Here is a 19,604-nt window from a genome sequence, read left to right on the forward strand (position 1 = left end):
AATAAAGAAGCACTGAGAACTGTTTAGCTCTAACTCCTCAGTGTTATCAGATGAAAATCCATAGTATTATTTTGTTTTGTTTTTTAAACAAAACAATGATAACTATCAAATAGGGAACGCCACGTTCCAAAAACGCAGCCTCCACAAACCTTAACGGAGGAAGCAGACGTTCAAACTACCAACACATATCACACAAAGTTAGCACACTAGGACATAACGAACACATAAAGGCACCACTTTGGAACAGCTGCAAGACCACCACTGGGGAGCTTTAGTTAGAGCAACTAACATCACTCTTACCCCCACCATGTTCTAAACTCATAGGACAGTGTAAATAAAAGTTCTCTCCGCAATGTGATTCCTTAACCAACACAATGACAACAGAAGGCGTGTTATGTCTTGTATATTTATATAAAAATCAAACCTTAAAAACCAAAGTCGTATTTACTCAATACCCTTGCAGAAGACAGAGCAACGAGAGAAATACCCTTAAGAGCCTGACAAAACAGGTCAGAAGACAGAAATCAAAATAGCTCAGTCCCTGTGGGATTTAAGAACTGCCTATCTTTGAGACCTCTTCCGTTTCACAAAATCAAAGAGGAAAGCATAGCGGGAAAACGCTGATTCTCATCACAGTCGAGCGAAAATAAGTTAGTTTTAAGTTAAGTACTAATCTCTTCCGAATTTTCTACGAGTTTTTTCTTTGTTTTCAAGCAAAAGTCGAGACGGACTAGAACGATATACGTAAAGACAAAAAAAAAGAGAATATAAACTACTGCAAATAAGAATACAGATATAACTGAGCATTTGAAATGATTTTTAAGGTTAACACAAATTGAATATTGATGCTGGTGTAAACGACCATGCAACTTAATTTTCCTATTCGAATTTAAGTAAGGGCATATTTCAGTTTCATTGTTTCTTTTCTCTCAAACTTTGAACAACAATGTCTCTTGTTTTACCTCTCTATGAAATCTGAAGTAACATCTCAACTGATCCTTTTAAAACAAACTACTCTTAGGTATGAAAAAGGAACAATTTTGTTTACGTCTCCGTGCAAAACTATTTTTAACTTGTTAGACATTTTAACATGAGAAGTAACACAGATATATCCATACCTCTAAGGCTGTTTTAAGGTTAGATGCTAGAGAAAACTTGTTTAAAGTTATCAACTACGCCGTATATGTAAGCTGTTGATGTCAGTTTTGCGAAACAGAAGCAGGAACATAAAACATTTTCATATTGTAAGTAAATGTATCATTCCGGTTCAAATGGCAAATGGAAAACACCAAACACTCAAAAACAAGATTCTACATTGAAGTGCCGACATACGAATTTACAAAATTTATGAATGTCGCCAGAATGCAACTTTCGCATCTGCCAACAAGAGTACTCGAAAATTTTGTAAAATAACGTGTGTTTTTATTCATATAGTTAGATTTCGGATTAATACAAAATAGGATTGAACCCCGTCACGTCATATTATTAGCAATATTAAAACTTTGTTAAGAGGTTTAGGACACTGTCAGGCACTTTTGCCTAAAACTGGATGACATGAAAGAAGAAAAAGAAACATTCCACATAATACGAATCGGCATATGCTTGAAACATAAAGGTACAATATGAAACTCTAGTGTGAGTATATTGTAAGTAGTTGTCTGAATGTTTGGGTGACCTTTTCCTCTGGCCATATGACAAACAACAATAATAAAGATACATTAAAGCTGTATGTTATCCTTTAATTAATCCGAAGAAGAAGGTTTCCTATCTCTCTCGATAAAACAAAGCAGCCAAAAAAGGGCCTCTAATTTCTTTCTTCTTTCTCCTTCAATCCTCCTACATTTCACTTCGTAGACATAACTACGTCTGTTTACTTCTTATTCTAATGTGTGTAGGTTTCGGTATTTCATCCGATCATAGAACTTAGAGTGTTTTAGCTTAACAGACAAAAAAATGAAAACAGCGCATGTACTTAGTACTCCTCGGAATTTAAAAGCAAATGAATAAAGAAGCACTGAAAAGTGATTCGCTCAAACCCCTCAGTGTATCGACATGCTATCAGATGGAAATCCGTGGTATTATTTTTTTTCTGGAACAAAACAAGGGTAAATATCAAACAGGGTAAGCCACGTTCAAAAACGCAGCCTCCAAAAACCTTAATGTAGGAAGCTGACGTGCAAACGACCAACAAACACAAACTCACACAAAGCTTTACACTAGGACAAAACGTACAAATGAAGGAACACATTGGGACACCGCCTTGGAACAGTCCACCACTGCGAAGCTTAAATCAGTGCACATAACATAACTCTTACCAACACCATGTTCCAACTAACAGGGCAGTGTAAACAGAAGTTATCTCCGCCATGTGATTCCCTAATATACGTAAGGCAATGGAAGGCATCTTGAGTAAAACACAAAAATGCTCCAGGACCTGTATATTTATATAAATGCAATCCTTAAGAACCAACGTCGTATGTACTCAATGCTCTTGCAGAAGACAAAGTAACGAGAGAAACACCCTTAAGGGCATGATAAAACATGTCAGAACATAGAAATCAAAATAGCTCAGTCCCTGTTAAATTTACGAATTACCTATCATTGTGACCATTAACGTCAGGATCACAATCGCCCGAACCTTTTCCAACTATATCTTTATTGATTTTTCAGGAAGCGAACTCTAGAGTTTTACAAATTAATTTAAAGATTATCATCACATTCGAGCGAAAATGAATTAGTTTAAACTTACTATTCTCTGCTGCATTTTCTTCGGTCGTTCTCTTTATTTTCAAGCAAACGTCGCGGCGGACCAGAATGATAAAGACAAAGAAGAGATTATTTACACTACTGCAAATAAATAAACAGATCTAACTGACCGTTGGAAATGGTTATTAAGGTTACCACAAAGTAGTATTGATGCTGGTTGTAAATGACAAAGAAACTGAACTGAAAATTTTCAAGATTCCTTTTCCTGTTTGAATTTAAGTCAGAGTATCTTTCATTGTTTCATTGTTTCTTTTCTTTCAAACTTTGAACAACAATGTCTTTTGTTCTACATCACTATGAAATCTGAAGTAACATCTCGACTGTTGATTGTTAATATTTTAAACTGATCCATTTAAAACAAACTACTCTTTGTTTTTGACACTTTGATATTTTTAGCTTAGAGTTTTAGTTGCATTCAGAATTCAAAACGCACCTGTTTTAAAAATGATAACATATTCGATTTTCAGGTAAGAAAGAGTCGTAAAATAGTTTAATATTAACTCTCTCGTATGATAAAACCACGTTCTATGCATTTTATTGTAACATTTCAACTGTTCTAAATTGACATTGCTAACAAGGATATTGGTTTAGCATTTAAACACTGATCTTGTCATCTTAACTGTCGTATCTTTGTTATTGAAACGGCAAGGTTTAATTGATGAGGAAACACTTTTGAATTTGTTTGATTATTCCTGTAGTTTACATCACAAATACATTTTATTAACATCACCAGCAAAAGAAATGTTTTTAATCGCTCATTTTAAGTAATAATTTCAATAATGTTCTGTTTGTGTCTTCAACACGAAACAAATTAAATACAAAAACAAGCATGTTGTTGATTAAAAGGTGTACATAAAGTTTCAAAAGAGTTTTCAAAACGTATTCATATATTCTATAAACTAGTTTAGTTCCTGGCTGATGACAAGAAACAAACATATGATTAAAATAACTATTTCTTCTATCGCGTTGATGGTATATAGCCTTCACATGTGTGATATTTATATAGTATCTGTTTATTTCAGTGGCGGCCGGTTGCATGTTTGACACTTGTTTCAGATGAAAAGAAAATTACAACCCTATCAATAATAAAACCATGCAGTACCCAACCATTCTTGCTTTTACTTTTGCTACCATGATGTCACACATAACGTGCGCACCAGTCACAAACTACGATGACAGGACAATTGACAACATAAATGGCCAAACCTTGGTCGACGTTTAATCCAAATTCAATATTACTATCTTGATAGTGATTGGCAAAGCAATGAAGAATATAGAAAACGATGTTAAGGAGGCAGCAATGGAGCTTTGTCGGCTGCATCCTTGTACAGACTGGAGTCAGTGGTCTGACTGTGATGTTAGCGCTGATAAATATAGACAAATTGGGGCTAAATCACGCACCAGAAATTGCGAAGGCAATACTTTACAGATAGAGAGAAATCCTTTTTAGATACATGTAAGGCGTAACTAGCTCTTTTCAAATAGACAGTCTGGTTCTTTAACGTGCCCGGTGAATAGCACCGATCTTTTCTAGAAAGAACCACTGCAGGCCTCTTGGTACAAATAATTCTACTTCCTTGAGATATTTTTTAATAAAATATTCTAAAGACAATGGTTCAAATTTTTCAGTACTAAAACCAAAATATATACTTCCTAATAGTTAAAAATAAGAATAGATCTTACCAGAATAGCCAAATTAAAAAATGTACCACATGCACAACACATTCCTGTAGCGCTATATATGATACCCAATGTGCCACTCCAAGCATTGTTTCATGCATGCGCGGGCTCATCTTGCTTGGTATAACAACCGATCTTCCGTAACCAAGCTAGATGGCTTCATCATATCATTTATTGTACACCCAAATAGAGGTTTGAAAGCACCATCGTTAACAAGCAAGTGTTTCGGAAGTAGACGACAATAGCTAAATCACGCACCAGAAATTGCGAAGGCAATACTACACTCTGTGATAGGTACGGGATATCAATACTTGCGTATGAATATGAGGTGTGTGACATTTTTTCCAATAGATTATACTGTAACCAAGTATGGATTTTGTTTGAAATTTTACGCTGGACCGAAAACATGGGACGATGCTGAAGCAGTGTGCCGAAATGATGGAGGGCATCTCGTGAATGTTGACTCTGAAATCAAAGCGCATACGGTGAACATGACTCTCGTAGCAAATTCGTTGTCTGGTACATATGCTAATTTGGTCTGGATAGATGGCCGAAGATCCGTTCAAGGTGGCGCTTGGTCGTATGGATATGAATCAACAGATTCGTCCTTTGTATACTGGGGCGACGATGACCCAGATAACAAACCATCCGACTTGTGTATGGCGTATCAGAGAAATCCCAACGCAGACTCATATATGTGGCGTTGGTACGATTATTATTGTCCTAACAACTTCCAGTTTGTGTGTCAAGTCGCTAAGTAAATGATTAACTGCTGCAAGAAAAAGAACACAACCGTTTAGAGACTTATTTTCATGTAGAGAAAATGAATACGCATTTAGCTTGAACATTTGAAAATTCTGATACTTAATAAATATTGATAAATATTAAAGAGTTCATATATTTAAAAAAACTACAAACAAAATGGTACAGTATATAATAAAAGCGTCATTATGAAAATAGTTACTTTGTATTCGGCCCTCATAGATTTTGCCTGGTCGAATCACATTCGGCATTTGTGCGACTCGTGAGATTCGATTTGGACAAAGTCCGCTCGAGCCGAATACTGCATCCCAGATCGAGCTACTGAAATAATAACACTATTTAATAATGATAATCATTATTATTATTATTATTATTATGTTTATGTTTATTATTATTATTAATGTTGTTGTTGTTTTAATTATCATTTTATTATCATTTGTATTCTTTTTATAATCATAATAATATAAGATTTATATATTGTTATTATTTTTGTTATTATCATTATTATACCAGTTATATATAGCAACATTTTCATAATAAACATTGTCAAAAGCGCTTGACATATAGCAAACGCAGCCACTCATCCTCTACTAGTACAGACACAGAGCGATCTGACCAGAGGAACAGAGTGAGATTAAGCCCCCAGACAGATAGAGAGAAATCCTTTTTAGATACATGTAAGGCGTAACTAGCTCTTTTCAAATAGACAGCCTGGTTCTTTAACGTGCCCGGTGAATAGCACCGATCTTTCCTAGAAAGAACCAGTGCAGGCCTCTTGGTACAAATAATTCTACTTCCTTGAGATATTTTTTAATAAAATACTCTAAAGACAATGTTCAAATTTTTCAGTACTAAAATCAAAATATATACCTCCTAATAGTTAAAAATAAGAATAGATCTTACCAGAATAGCCAAATTAAAAAATGTACCACATGCACAACACATTCCTGTAGCGGTATATATGATACCCAATGTGCCACTCCAAGCATTGTTTCATGCATGGGCGGGCTAATCTTGCTTGGTATAACAACCGATCTTCCGTAACCAAGCTAGATGGCTTCATCATATCAGTTATTGTACACCTAAATAGAGGTTTGAAAGCACCATCGTTAACAAGCAAGTGTTTCGGAAGTAGATGACAATATCTTAACGAACTACCGCTCAATCGGCTCGCCTATTTACGAGGATTACTCCCGGTATACCATTTTGACCCGATTTGCACTGTAAAAAAACCTCCAGTTCTGTTATGTTCAATTATTTCTATGGAAGAGACTTACTTACAGAAATTATTGAACCACCCTCATATTAATAATAAGACCCATTTTGTTAGAGAGTATATACAAAGGTTGATACTTTTTCCTGTTTTCTAGTACAAAAACTAAAGCTGTCGCTCCACTCTAACAATGTTTCGACTAAATAAATTACGGGCTTGATTGCCTGGCCGGTAAAGCTGCTATGATTTTAAATATCATTTAACCTAAAGCTAAATCTAACGATCGGGCTATCGGAAGCATCAAACCTCGTAGTAACACAAGATATTTGCAGTCGTTTTCAGGCATTGCCAGTTAGCAGAAGGCTCAAGTTATATTTATAAGACCCACATCTATTATTACTATGTGGTAAAGTTGGCCCACATATTTTCGACCCTACTGGTACATGTTGAATGTCCGCATGGCATTACACCAACTTGACGTAGAGTCGTGAGCCGAGTTAAGCAATGGCACATCCATCGACGGGTAAAACTTAACGGGCTGCAGCTGTTCTATCCCTGTAGCAATGATTAATACAATGTCATACAAAATAATATTGCTAACTTATGAACATAAAGCGAAGGTTTTATATCGAAATAAGCAAATTTTGTATCCATTCCTATAGAGACCGTACCATAGCTCTTCGCATACTTCGATTTTTCAAAAAAAAGTGGTTTGTACAAAAGCACCGGTTACGATTAAAAATGTAAACAATGGAAGTTGTCTATAAATTATATGAATGAATAAATGATCGTCGATCTTAGTCATAATACCGATTGACAGTGAATGCTAATGCTTCCATGTGTTGCAGAAAGGTATTTAGTTTGTAACTGTAATTTCCTATCAATTGATATCCTGTCGAAACTGGTAAAGTAATTGCTTATATTTGGACAAAACCCGCTGTCTTTGCCATTCGCCAGCTGCTAAAAAGGCAAATATATAAGATTAAGTGTAAGTTATATTTCACTGGTACTACCAGTTAGTAAGTCCATACTCTAAAAAACACGTCAGAGAAATTTGGGCAGTTTTGACCGATTAAAACGTTTGCAGCATTAGATTATATTTTTTCTTTACACGAAAATTGCCGTTAGGTAACAAAGCGAACAGCCGATAATCCAGAGTAGGCCGATTATGTGTTATTGTCACAAAACTGTTCCAGTTCACGTAATGTAATCTGTGCACTTAAACTGCTTAGCTATAGCTACTGCTGTTATAGGAAAGTGGTAGAGTGTCTGCCTTAGGTGTGAGAGGTCCTGGGTTCGAGTCCCAGTTTAAGCTTAACAATTTTCAATCTGCTACAGCATCTTTTTGCTGTTAAAGGACTGTTCCAGTTGTTCTATATTTTTAGGAAACAGTATCATGGATCATTATTTAGAAATTCAGATCACAGTTGAATGTTAAATCAAATCCACCCAAGTAGAAAATATTCGCTTTATTATGTCCCTTTAATGTTTCTGCTCTCCAGGTCCAAGAAGAATTACATTTCCTTCATCACAAAATTTTCTTTTACATGAAAATATTAAATGCTCATAACTCTACGATTCTGGTAAAAATATTGTTAATGTATCTATTTTTGAGAAACATATATACATATATCTTCATCTCGAAGCCTTTTAACTTCATACCTATGATCTGAAAAACTTAGGCACTATTTCTAATTCTTACACCAAATATGTCCATTTTGTTACACAAGGTGAGGCATACATCTCAATAAATAGATTTGTAATTTAAGGCTGTGGAATGGTGATGACAAACGGCAAATTACGTATCCTCCGTGTATTATATATTTCTACTGTTAGAGTCTACTCCTACTTTCAGTTTTAAAACATTAGTTGATCTTCAGACAAATTAATCAAAAAACGTTCCATAAGTACCATCCTACTTGTTGAGTCGATATCATTTAGGGATGTGGGTCCAATGGACTAACGGTATATCAAATATGCTGAATCTGTCATTACATTTTTGAGCAAGATATCACAATAAGTATTTGAAGTAATACCCTCACAAATTCACAAAACAAGCGTATTTAGGGCGAGAAACGAGTCATGTTAAATGCACCTAATTGAAAATTATAACTGGTAAAAGTCCTTCAACTTTCTATTTGTGTCTAGATTTCTACCTAAGATAAAATCTAAACATAGTTCACCTTAAAGAAATCTAAACAACATATTTTCTAACAGATTAAATCATTTTTCTTTTAAAAGAAGACGGAAATTAATACCCTCTTTGAAGTATTTAAACTGGCCAGGCACTTACAACTTGTCAACTATGCTTAAAATAACGACTTCTTAATTCTATTTATTAAAATACATTTTATCTAACTATTTGAAGAAATGTATTTTGTTTTATTTTTTTGTTTGAGACGTTAATCATTAATGTTTAGAGTGTATATTATTCAAACTTTCTCCTTGTTGATTTAGAAAATGATATCAAAATCAGCCTTTTTAATCTCACTAGCACTCATACGCTTGTGAAAGCTGTAGATAATTTTTTTAAACTACACACATATCTCTTTGTTTTATTACAATCAAATCCAAGTAAAGGCATGAAAAAGGAAAAATTTTGTTTACGTCTCCGTGCAAATATTTTCTAACTTGTAAGTCATTTTAACATGAGGAGTAACACCGTATCCCGTCCTTTGAAGCTGTTAAAAGTTTTGGTGATAGATAAAAAGTTTTTGTAGTTTATCAACTACGCTGTAGATGTAAGCCTTTGATGTCAGTTTTGCAAAACAGAAGCAGGAACATAATACACTTTCATATTTCTTATCTTCCTTGTACAATGGCAAATATTGAAAACACAAGACACTCAAAAAACAAAATTTAATCCAGATCGGAGTGTCGACATACCAACTAACTTTGTCTATTACACTAGTGTGGTAATATTTTTCGTGACGCCGTTTCAAGTGTAGATGGCGTTGGCCAAATTGACTTGTATTTTGAAACGGTAAAGAAAACAAAATTTCCATTTTTCAAAATTAAGCAAAACGACAGCAATAGAAATGAAGGTCACCAGAATAGAATATTCGCATCTGCCAACATGTATACCCTAGAAATAGATATTTCGGGTTGTTGACATCTTTTTGCTGTTCCCCTTAAGAACTTATAAGAATTAAACTTTCTGATAACATGGATAAGTGCTTAAAATGTGTGGGTGTTTTTTTCTCAGACTCTAAATATGCTGATGAATGCATTATAAGACTATTGATACTTACGACATGCTTTAGATAATTTATAGATACCGTACAAATACCCAGTACTCTATGCCTACTACAGTTTTGGTAATTTCCGTTTGCTATACGAGCACAAGTGCTACAAGTTAAACAATAAACCGTATTATTCTATATGACTTAACGACTGAGAGATGATCACAGGCAACGTATCATACATTCTACATGTATAAAGTTTTATAACCGCGATTCTCTGTAAAAGATATAACACAAAACATTCTTGAAATTTGTATAACGATCGGTGTTGTTGGCAGCTGCTTAAATGCAAAAAAGTCCCTCTATTATAGTTCTTTCTCTAAGTTCATACTCTGAGGGAGAAGTAAGAATCATTTTGGCCAAAAAAATAGTAAAATATGTTGGATAAACTGGGTTATATTTTCAATGACGAAACAATTGCCGTTAGTCAAGATAATACACCGACGATCCAGCATTACCTCATTATTTTTATCACAAAATCGTTCCAGTTCACGAAATTGTGAAACAGTTAATGTTTGATGATGAGGTAAGTATTCAAGTACACAGACCGGTAGAGGGTAATATTCACTGACTTCAATAGTTAATATATCACCTTGGTCATGTCTATAAACTTATTAATAGTAGTTCCATTTATGGCTGCCCTGAAAGTATAATGACCACTATGCTAGATACTTACAGGAGTTTATTCTGATCAGTTATCAAACTCTTCCTACAACAGTTACCTAAGAACATGTTGTTTATTTTTGTTGTTTAATTCATACTTAGATTTCGGATTAAAACAAAACATAATCGAGCCTTGTCAATGTCATATAGCAATTTTAAAATTTAGGTCAGACATGCCGGCCTATAACTAGATGAGATAAAAGAAGAAAAGATATTTAAACTCACAGGACAGTTTAAAAAATTATCTCCACCAGGCGAATCCCTAATATACGCATTGGCAAGATAGAAAACAAAATAGCTCAATCCCTGTGGAGTGGAATTTAAGACCTACCTATTATTGAAGCATGTACTGTCACACAAAATCAAAGAAGAATGCGTGGCGGGAAAATATTGATTACAGAATCGATGGAGTTTCGCTGGAACCTTCTCTAACGATATTCTTACTGTTTTTCCAGGAAGCGGACTCGACCGTTTTAGGCTGAACACCACTTAATCCGGCTGTTCTTTATTTCATATAAATCCACTTACTTCATAACGGTTTTTCTCGACATTTTCTAGCATATCAGATTTTCAGAGACTAATATTCCCTTAAAGAACTAGATCGCTACTTTAGAAAAAACAAAAAGAAAAGGGGGTGTTAACTTTTATGTAAGAATACTACGGTTCGTTAAATGCAACCCGCTGAATTTACTACTTTTCGCTTCTTTCAATTTCTTTTTTCGAGACATTAAATTCTTACGCCGCCATTTTACCTAGCATGTGATAGGGACATGCCGATTTCGAAAGAATGCAAAGTGATACATACTGAAACGCGTTAGGGTAAATGTAAGCACATTGCTGTTGAGAAAAGGCACGAGGAAAGGAAAAAAGTTAAGCACTATTTATATTTGGACTACTTGTGACTAGACCAGCGGAGGCTTACATTCTATTTGGTAGAGACCAGCCTTTTACAAATTAATTTAAAGATATTATCACCATACTCGAACGACAATAAATGAGTTTAAACTTAAGTACAAATATCTACCGCATTTTCTTCGTTTTATTTTCTTTCTTTATTGTTGTTTTATTATTTTTTATTGTTTTCAAACAAAAGTCGAGACGGACTAGAATGATATACGTATAGAATAAAGACAATGAAGAGAAAATAAATTACTGCAAATAAGAATACAGATCTAACTGAGCATTGGAAATGGTTATTAATGTTAACACAAATTGAAATTGTAAACCATGAAACTGAATTGAAACATTGTAGATTTCTTTTCCTGTTCGAATTTAAGTAAGGGTGCCTTTCATAGTTTCATAGTTTCATTGTTTCTTTTCTCTCAAACTTTGAAAAACAATGTCTTTTGTTTTACCTCAATATGAAATCTGAAGTAACATCTCTACTGTTGATTGTTAATATTTCAATCTGATCCTTTTAAAAATACAAACTGCTCTTTGTTTTTTGACACTCCGATAATTTTAGCCGAGAATTTCAGTTGCATTCAGAATTTGCAAACAAAACGAACGGGTTTAAAAAAGGATAAAGTTTTCGATTTTAAGGTAAGCAAGAGTCGTAAAATGGTTTAATATTAACTCTCTCGTATGATAAAACCATGGTCTATGCAATTTATTGTAACATTTCAACTGTTCTTAATTGACATTGCTAACAAGGATATAGGTTTAGCTTAAAAACATAGATATTGCCATCTTAACTATCGAAGTCGTAATTCTATTATTCAAACGCTAAGGTTTTATTAATGAGGAAACACTTTTGAGTTTGTTAGATTATACCTGTAGTTTACGTCACAAATACACTTTATTAACAGAAATGAGTTTTTAATATCTCATTGTAAGTAATCATTTCAATCATGTTCTGTTTGTGTCTACAAAACGAAACAAAAATTACAAAAACAAACTTGTTTACGGTTAAAAAGTGTAAATAAAATTTCAAGAGAGCTTTCAAAAACGTATCCATATATTCTATAAACTAGTTTAGTTCCTAGCTGATGACAAGAAACAAACACATGATTAAAATAACTATTTCCTCTATCACGTTGATGGTATACAGCTTTTTCATGTGTAATATTTATATAGTATATGTTTATTTCAGTGGCGGCCGGTTGTATGTTTGACACTTGTCTCAGATAAAAAGAAAATTACAACACTATCAATAATAAAAACCATGCAGTACCCAACCATTGTTGCTTTTACTTTTGCTACCATGGTGTCACACATTACGTGCGCACCAGCCACAGACTACGGAGACAGGACAATTGACAACATAAACGGCCAAACCTTGGTCGACGTTGGATCCGAATTCAACATTACTATCTTGACAGTGATTGGTAAAGCAATGAAGAATATAGAAAACGATGTTAAGGAGGCAGCAAGGGAGCTTTGTCGGCTACATCCTTGTACAGACTGGAGTCAGTGGTCTGACTGTGATGTTAGCGCTGATAAATATGGACAGATTGGGGCTAAATCACGCACCAGAAATTGCGGTGGAAATACTACACTCTGTGAGCGGAAGGGACTATCAAGGCTTGTGTATAATTATAAGGTGTGTGAGAAATTTTGTCCAACTGATTATACTGTAACTAAGTTTGGGTTTTGTTTGAAATATTACGCTGGACCGAAAACATGGGACGAAGCTGAAGCAGTGTGCCGAATTGATGGAGGGCATCTCGTGCATGTTGACTCTGAAATCAAGGCGCATGACGTGAACGTGACTCTTGCAGCAATTTCGTTATCTGGAAGCAATGCCAACCGGGTCTGGATAGATGGCCGAAGATCCGTTCAAGGTGGTTCTTGGGCGTATGGATATAAATCTACAGATCCGTCCTTCATATACTGGGGCGACAATGATCCTGATAATGGACCTAGCGAGCTGTGCATGCTGTATGCTAGAAATGCCAACGCAGACTCAAATATGTGGCGTTGGTACGATGGGAACTGTCCTTGGATGTTCCAGTTTGTGTGTCAGGTCGCTTACTGAATGATTTACTGCTTCAATAAAAAGAACAAAAAAGACGTTTTGAGATAATTCGTTATAAAGAGAAAATGGATACACATGCAGTCCGTAAATATCAAAATTCTTATACTTTCTTAAATGATAAACTGTCTGGGCTTATTTATCTTTTACTTGTAAAATTGAATTTGAAAGAAATTGAAAATAGTAGCAAAATATCTCGTTCGTTTTTTACCCATTTGATTAAACTAAATAGTTCTGTTTTACCGTATTAGTATTCAATTAGTATTCAGGCAATAAAGTTTAAAATTCATTCACATTTTTCATAAAAAAATACATTGAATATTATATTTGTCGTTACATGCAAGCATTTTAGTTGAAAATATACAAGCTCTGCGAGTTCTTTTTTTAAATTACTTCTTTTAAGACAGAACTTTTGAGTGTTCCATTATGATAAGCATACTACTTTCTTTTAACCGTTTTAAGATCTTCGATATGCAAGAACAATTATAATGATGATAACTGAATAAATCTAGTAGCATGCAATTTAAAAAATACACACGTTTACATTGTCAATGTTACAGATGTCCGGGCAACTGATAAAACTAATGAAATAACGACCGGACATACATATATGTATAATAATCTTTTAGCGTAATAATGACAAATGCTTAAAAAATTACTAAAATAGCATATTTGAATGGCATTCTTAAAACAGTAAATACCTTCCTATTTTATAACAGTCGCGACAGTGTCCAGTTTTACGAAATATAGTTTAATCAATTTCCGGTGCTTTCGAAATGTAAGTGTAATGCCTGAACTATAATGTTGACAGTTAATTTATGGTAACATCTGATAAGCAGAGTGTATGTAATTATTTAGTGTTTTGTGGAAATTTTCGAGGGCAAACTTCTTCAGTAGAGTTTTAACATTTTCAATACCGTTTAAATCTTTTTTAACAAATATTAATTTCTGTATTAAACTCTAACAAATTAAACTAATGTAGTTGCTTATACGTGTTGAACTCATTCTTGTTAGAAGTGATTGTTTTCAAATAAACCATTCTCAAAACAATGGTTGAGAATCATCATTTCTAAAATCAAATCATATACCTACCATGTCCTTCTTAGTAAATGAAAACAAGGATAGTTTCCGTAGATGTACAGGCGGAAAATACACCATTTTATTGTTTTGAGTTATCCTTCTCTTGAAAAGGTTTTTTAAGCCGAAAACGCTCGGGTTTATAATGAAACGTTTGACACTATTTGAACATGTATTCTCTCATATTCTATCATTTGATTTTTCCGGCCGAAGGTCTGTATTGGTTTCATCTTTTACTTCCTGTTTATATCTGAGTGAATGTCATTTAACAGCTGATTAAAACTGTACATTTTGATTGGTGGATGAAATATTCCACAGGTTTCCGAATGGAATAGATAATATTTTCTTATGGGGTGTGCAGGTGCTCTGGGCTGTACTGTTAGTAATCCGCTGCAAGGCTCCTGCGGAGCAGAAATAGCTTGTAAAACGTAATAAACCTGAATCCCCTGCGTTCACCTCTGCCATTTTGATACGGAGTATACGATTTACAGTCAACTCGTCCCCTAGTCAACTCGTCCCCAAGTCAACTCGTCCCCATTTTGGTCATTTCGTATCCCTTTACGATTTCAAAAATGGTCATTTCGCCATCAAAGTCCACTTTTCGGCCCCTCCATTTTAGTCTCATTTTTGTCAAAGCTTCCTAGCTTATGATAAGTATAATTATGATGTAATATATGTGATCTGTAATATATGTTCTACATAAATATGAAGCATAAAAACATTACTTTAAAAACTACAGTTTGTTTTGCTTTATAGAACCTGATCGTATGTAAAAGCGCACAGTGCATGCACGTTTCGTAGCTTAAAGTGTGCATTGACTAATTCGGCAGTGTGTTTTTGTTTTAAAGATACTTCTTATTTTATGTATCCTTCTGGGATCCGCTGTGTTTTAAAGACGTTTCTATGTTATATTTTCTTTATTTTCTCCGTGATATATACCCAATGTGCCCATGTTGATAGAAACACCGACCCGGACAGCTTTCTCATAAATATATACCCCAAGAAAGGTTTCGAGGCAACGTCATTTAAGAGCAAGTGATTCGAAGTCAGTAACCTTAATCGATCGATTATATACACCGATTTCGCCCGATACATCAATAGGATCCGATATGAACTTGTGACGACGCTTTGTTCATCTGTCCCGCAATTTTTGTCTGGAGTATTTCTCAGCAACCACCTACTGGAATTTAGCAAAACTTCATAACAAGCTTCACTCCTAAAAAGAATAAAACATATTATCTTCTTATTTCGGTCTGAGGATTATTCACTGTGTTATTGCTCTTTGATTATTCAACATTAGTATACAATAGCTTACTATTGTATTGATTAAATGTATCCTAAACTCGAAACCAAACGCCTTTAGATATGGCTCTTTCTCACTTTTCAGAGCTCTGTTAAATGTCCAGTGACACCTCTTCCTCTGTATTTGCTATTTCGCATTATAAATATTACAAACAATTTACGAAATACATTTTGCAATTCAAAAGTTATGCAAAGATCAAATTATACAATTTATCCGTCTCAGTTTTTTTACATTATTTTAGTAGAGTGAGCATTAATGGGTTTCAATGAATGGCTGTTTGAAAATTGACACAAACATATTACGGCATCTGTATCAGTGTATATCTGGGTATTATGACTATCATCCCTTTTGATACGTTCTATTTAACAACCAAAATATGAATATGTCATGGGTCAAAGCTTTCTATAATTACGGGGAACATAAAACCCATTCTTTTCCATTACGTAATAGCTGCACTTAGCAAGCAGACCCATCCCTTTAGATAAGAAAAATATGCAATAGTGGAACTACTTGTTTTAGTTTTTACGTCAAATATGACATCAGAAATAACGTAAGGATGACGTCTCATTCAGTGCGTTAAGACTTTGACTGATATTTCAGTAGAAAAAGGTATATGTATACAATTAAAGTGTCATTATAGCAGTACCCTCAGGCGCTTGCACCAAATGTGATCCGGTCTTGCAAAATCCACGATAATTCATAATCACATGATTATGCGAAATGCATTATGAATAACCTGTGTTATTGGTCGCCAAATATAGTGGCCGGTATTGGGGTATATTCGCAATATTTCCTGTAGTAATGTGTTTGCATCTGAGACTGGAGTCTGAGGAAAGCGTTGAGTCTGATTTATGTTTTAAACTACTTTAACATCAATGTTACATTATAATTCCAATAATGTTATTGGCTCCATCGTAATATTTCATATTATTTATCAACAACTGAATCCCTCGACGAAACCGAGGCAATGTTTCATTGACATATTTGTACAGGTGGATACCAGGAGAAGACGGAAGGTAATTGTTCAACCTACTGCTTGGCCGATCACAACTTCTACACTTCTCACAACTTTTCCACCTCTGTTCTCACTTCTACAGGCTTCAGACTTCTGTGCATCGTAGCTTGTTTCATAGTCACATTGAGACAGTCTAAAATACAGGAAACAATGCGAGATATGGGAACAATCAATCTGACTAATGTACATCTCCAATTAACTACGCTTTGGATCTGAAGACGTGCTATTGATAGACTCGTTCTGACGACCCTTCCACTAGCCAATCAGAGCCTTGCTTTCAACATTTTGAAAGTGAAAGTAGAAGTTTAAAACATCTATATTAAGCCTGGTTTTTTCACGTTGATAGTTCATCTTATGACGACCAAATTATGACTGCGCCCTCGTGTTTTGAGAGGTATACCTAGTCATCGGGATAAGCACTGTTCAGTTCGCATGCGCGGGGAGACTTTTCTAGCGTTATATCTACACTTCTGTAATATTTATATCTGTTAAAACCGTGATACGTTAAAACCCAGTGAAAGGCATTAAAACCCGGTGATAGTAAAAAGAACCCTGACCCTTGATGTTAGGCATTAGATCCCAGAGGATTGATATTAGAACCCAGTTGATAGGCATTACAACCCCGCTGATATGCATACGAACCACAGTGATAGGTATTAGAACCCCGGTGATAGTACAAATGTAGTAAGAACCCCGGTGATAGTCATGTGGTTATATAGTAGTAAGAACCTAGGTAATAAACATAAGAACCCCGTTGATAGTCGTTAGAACCTCGGTGGTAGTTGAAAAACTCTGGTAATAGCAGTAAGAACCCCTGTGGTAGTAGTTAGAACCCCGTGATAGCAGTAAGAACACCGGTAATTAGTAGACATTAGTACCCCGGTAACAACCCTTGTGATATTTAAGAAAACCATGCATGGTCTATCTAATGTCTATCACCAGGGTTCCTTCAACTATCACTGGGGTTGTAATGCCTATCACTAGGGATTCTTTCTACTTTCACTAGCCCAAATTTCATGAAAATACTTAAGCTTGTTAATTGACCTAAGTACGTTAATTTGCTTACGTTTTTACTTTTCTTAAGTAACGTACTTAAGTCAATTATCAAACTTGAGTATCTTCGTAAAATCGGGGCCAGGGCTCTAATATCTATCACCAATTTTGTTGTGCCTATCACCGGGGTTGTAAGCATATCACTTCGATTCTTAATGCTATCACCGGGGTTGTAATGCCTATCACTGGGGTTTTAATATCTATCTCCAGAGTTCTAATGTCTATCGCCAGGGATCTAATGTCTATCACCAGGGTTCTAATGCCTATCACCAGGGTTCTAATGCCTATCACCGGGCTCCTTTTTGCTATCACCGTGGTTATTACTGCTACCATAGGGGTTCTGTTGCTTGTCACTGGGGTTGAAATATCTATCATCGGGCTTCTTAAAAGTTATTTCTACTATCACCACGGTCCAAATGTCTATCAAAGGGGATTCTTTCCGCTATTACATTGGTTGTTATGTCTAACACTGGAGGTGTAATGACTATCACCAGGTTTTTTGTGCCTATCACATGGTTTCATACATACCGGGGTTCTTAATACAATCAGCATGGTTCTAATGTCTATCAAGGTGGATTCTTTCTGCTATTACAGGGGATGTAATGTAAATCACCGGGAGTCAAATGAATATCACCAAGGTTCTATTGCCTATCACCGGTGTTCTTACTGTTATCACCGTGGTTGATTCTAATGCCTATCACCGGTGTTCTTACTGCTATCAACGGGGTTCAAATCCCTATCACCGAGGTTCTTAGTGATATCTCCGGTTTTGTGATATCTGGCAATCATCTGGGTTCTTACGGCTACCACCTTGGTTCTAACGCCTAAAGACTATCTGCAGACTTATAATTACAATAAGTATCAAAGGGGTACAATTGTCTATCATGAGCGCTTTTACGGCTATGACAGTTTTCTTTTTACTTCACTACAGCTCTTTTGTCTATCACCTGTTTTTAGGTATATATCGAATTAGAATTAATAGATTAATGTCACAGAAATGGATCACTATAATACCTCATTGACGTCACTTTGATGGTTCAGCCAAATGCTTGTTGAAACGAGTCGTCTGAATGGTTCAAATAAAAATAGATTTGCGAAAATAAAAATAGCAATATCGGAAATCCAAATATACAGAAAGATGATCCACAAGTACTTTAGTCAGATTGGGGAACAATGCACCTCAAGCTGAACTATTCATTCAAGACTCAGGACAGCTACTATTCAAAAACCGAAGCCTGTCTCTAATATGGTGTATGTAAGTACACAACCTCAATGAAATTCTGTTCCAATTACAAAGATGTATATAAAAGCCATAATGATATTTATACACAACCTTGGTGTTCTGCTGTTCAATGACAATTAGCGTTTAATCTAACTGTGCCCCTAACCAACCTGGCTCGGACCCTTCAACACAAAACCTGGCATTTAGTGCCGAAGGTAGAGGTCGCTGATTAATGGCACAAGCCCTACCCTAACTGCTCCAAACCAGTTTTCTTGAACGGAGTCTGGAAATAATACTTATATACATTTCTCCTTTACAGTTTGTTTGTTCAGACATGACACTGCTTGTAACATTCAGTTTCTTGAAAAAACCTTCGCTACTATTTGAGGTTGAGCAAGATTCCCAAACGATTATTTTTTAATGGAAATATGGTTGTTGCTTATAGCAACCAAAGATAGTAATTAAGTCGTTGCCATATGGTCGGGAGAATTGCTTACTTTTATGGAATTGTTATTTTTAGCAAAAGCATCATCTGACTTTTGATGTGATTTAATATATGTATACAGTAGGTTTAGCTGTCTGGTAAAGAAAATCCGCCTAACTGGTTGGCATCTGATAAGGTCTTTAGACATAA

General features: G+C 35.1%; 2 protein-coding genes across 2 annotated transcripts; both read left to right on the forward strand.

The window, feature by feature from the left end:
• Positions 1-4,769: 4,769 nt before the first annotated feature.
• Positions 4,770-5,207, forward strand: LOC128550530 (snaclec coagulation factor IX/factor X-binding protein subunit A-like). The gene has a single exon (XM_053529741.1). It carries the CDS (start codon positions 4,770-4,772, stop codon positions 5,205-5,207), a length of 438 nt encoding a protein of 145 aa, XP_053385716.1.
• A 6,584-nt stretch (positions 5,208-11,791) lies between these two features.
• On the forward strand, positions 11,792-15,084 carry LOC123538952 (macrophage mannose receptor 1-like). Its single transcript, XM_053530538.1, has 2 exons — positions 11,792-11,868; positions 12,419-15,084. The coding sequence occupies exon 2, from the start codon at positions 12,491-12,493 to the stop codon at positions 13,301-13,303; it is 813 nt and encodes a 270-aa protein (XP_053386513.1). The 5' UTR covers positions 11,792-11,868; positions 12,419-12,490; the 3' UTR covers positions 13,304-15,084.
• The last annotated feature ends 4,520 nt before the right edge of the window (positions 15,085-19,604 follow it).

This window comes from Mercenaria mercenaria, chromosome 18 (genome assembly GCF_021730395.1).
Source record: "Mercenaria mercenaria strain notata chromosome 18, MADL_Memer_1, whole genome shotgun sequence".
In the NCBI taxonomy this organism is placed as follows: Eukaryota; Metazoa; Mollusca; class Bivalvia; order Venerida; family Veneridae; genus Mercenaria; species Mercenaria mercenaria.

Bases quoted from the DNA above. Each gene is read 5' to 3' on its own strand.
- LOC128550530 (XM_053529741.1), top strand. From the start codon at position 4,770: ATGAGGTGTGTGACATTTTTTCCAATAGATTATACTGTAACCAAGTAT.
- LOC123538952 (XM_053530538.1), top strand. From the start codon at position 12,491: ATGCAGTACCCAACCATTGTTGCTTTTACTTTTGCTACCATGGTGTCA.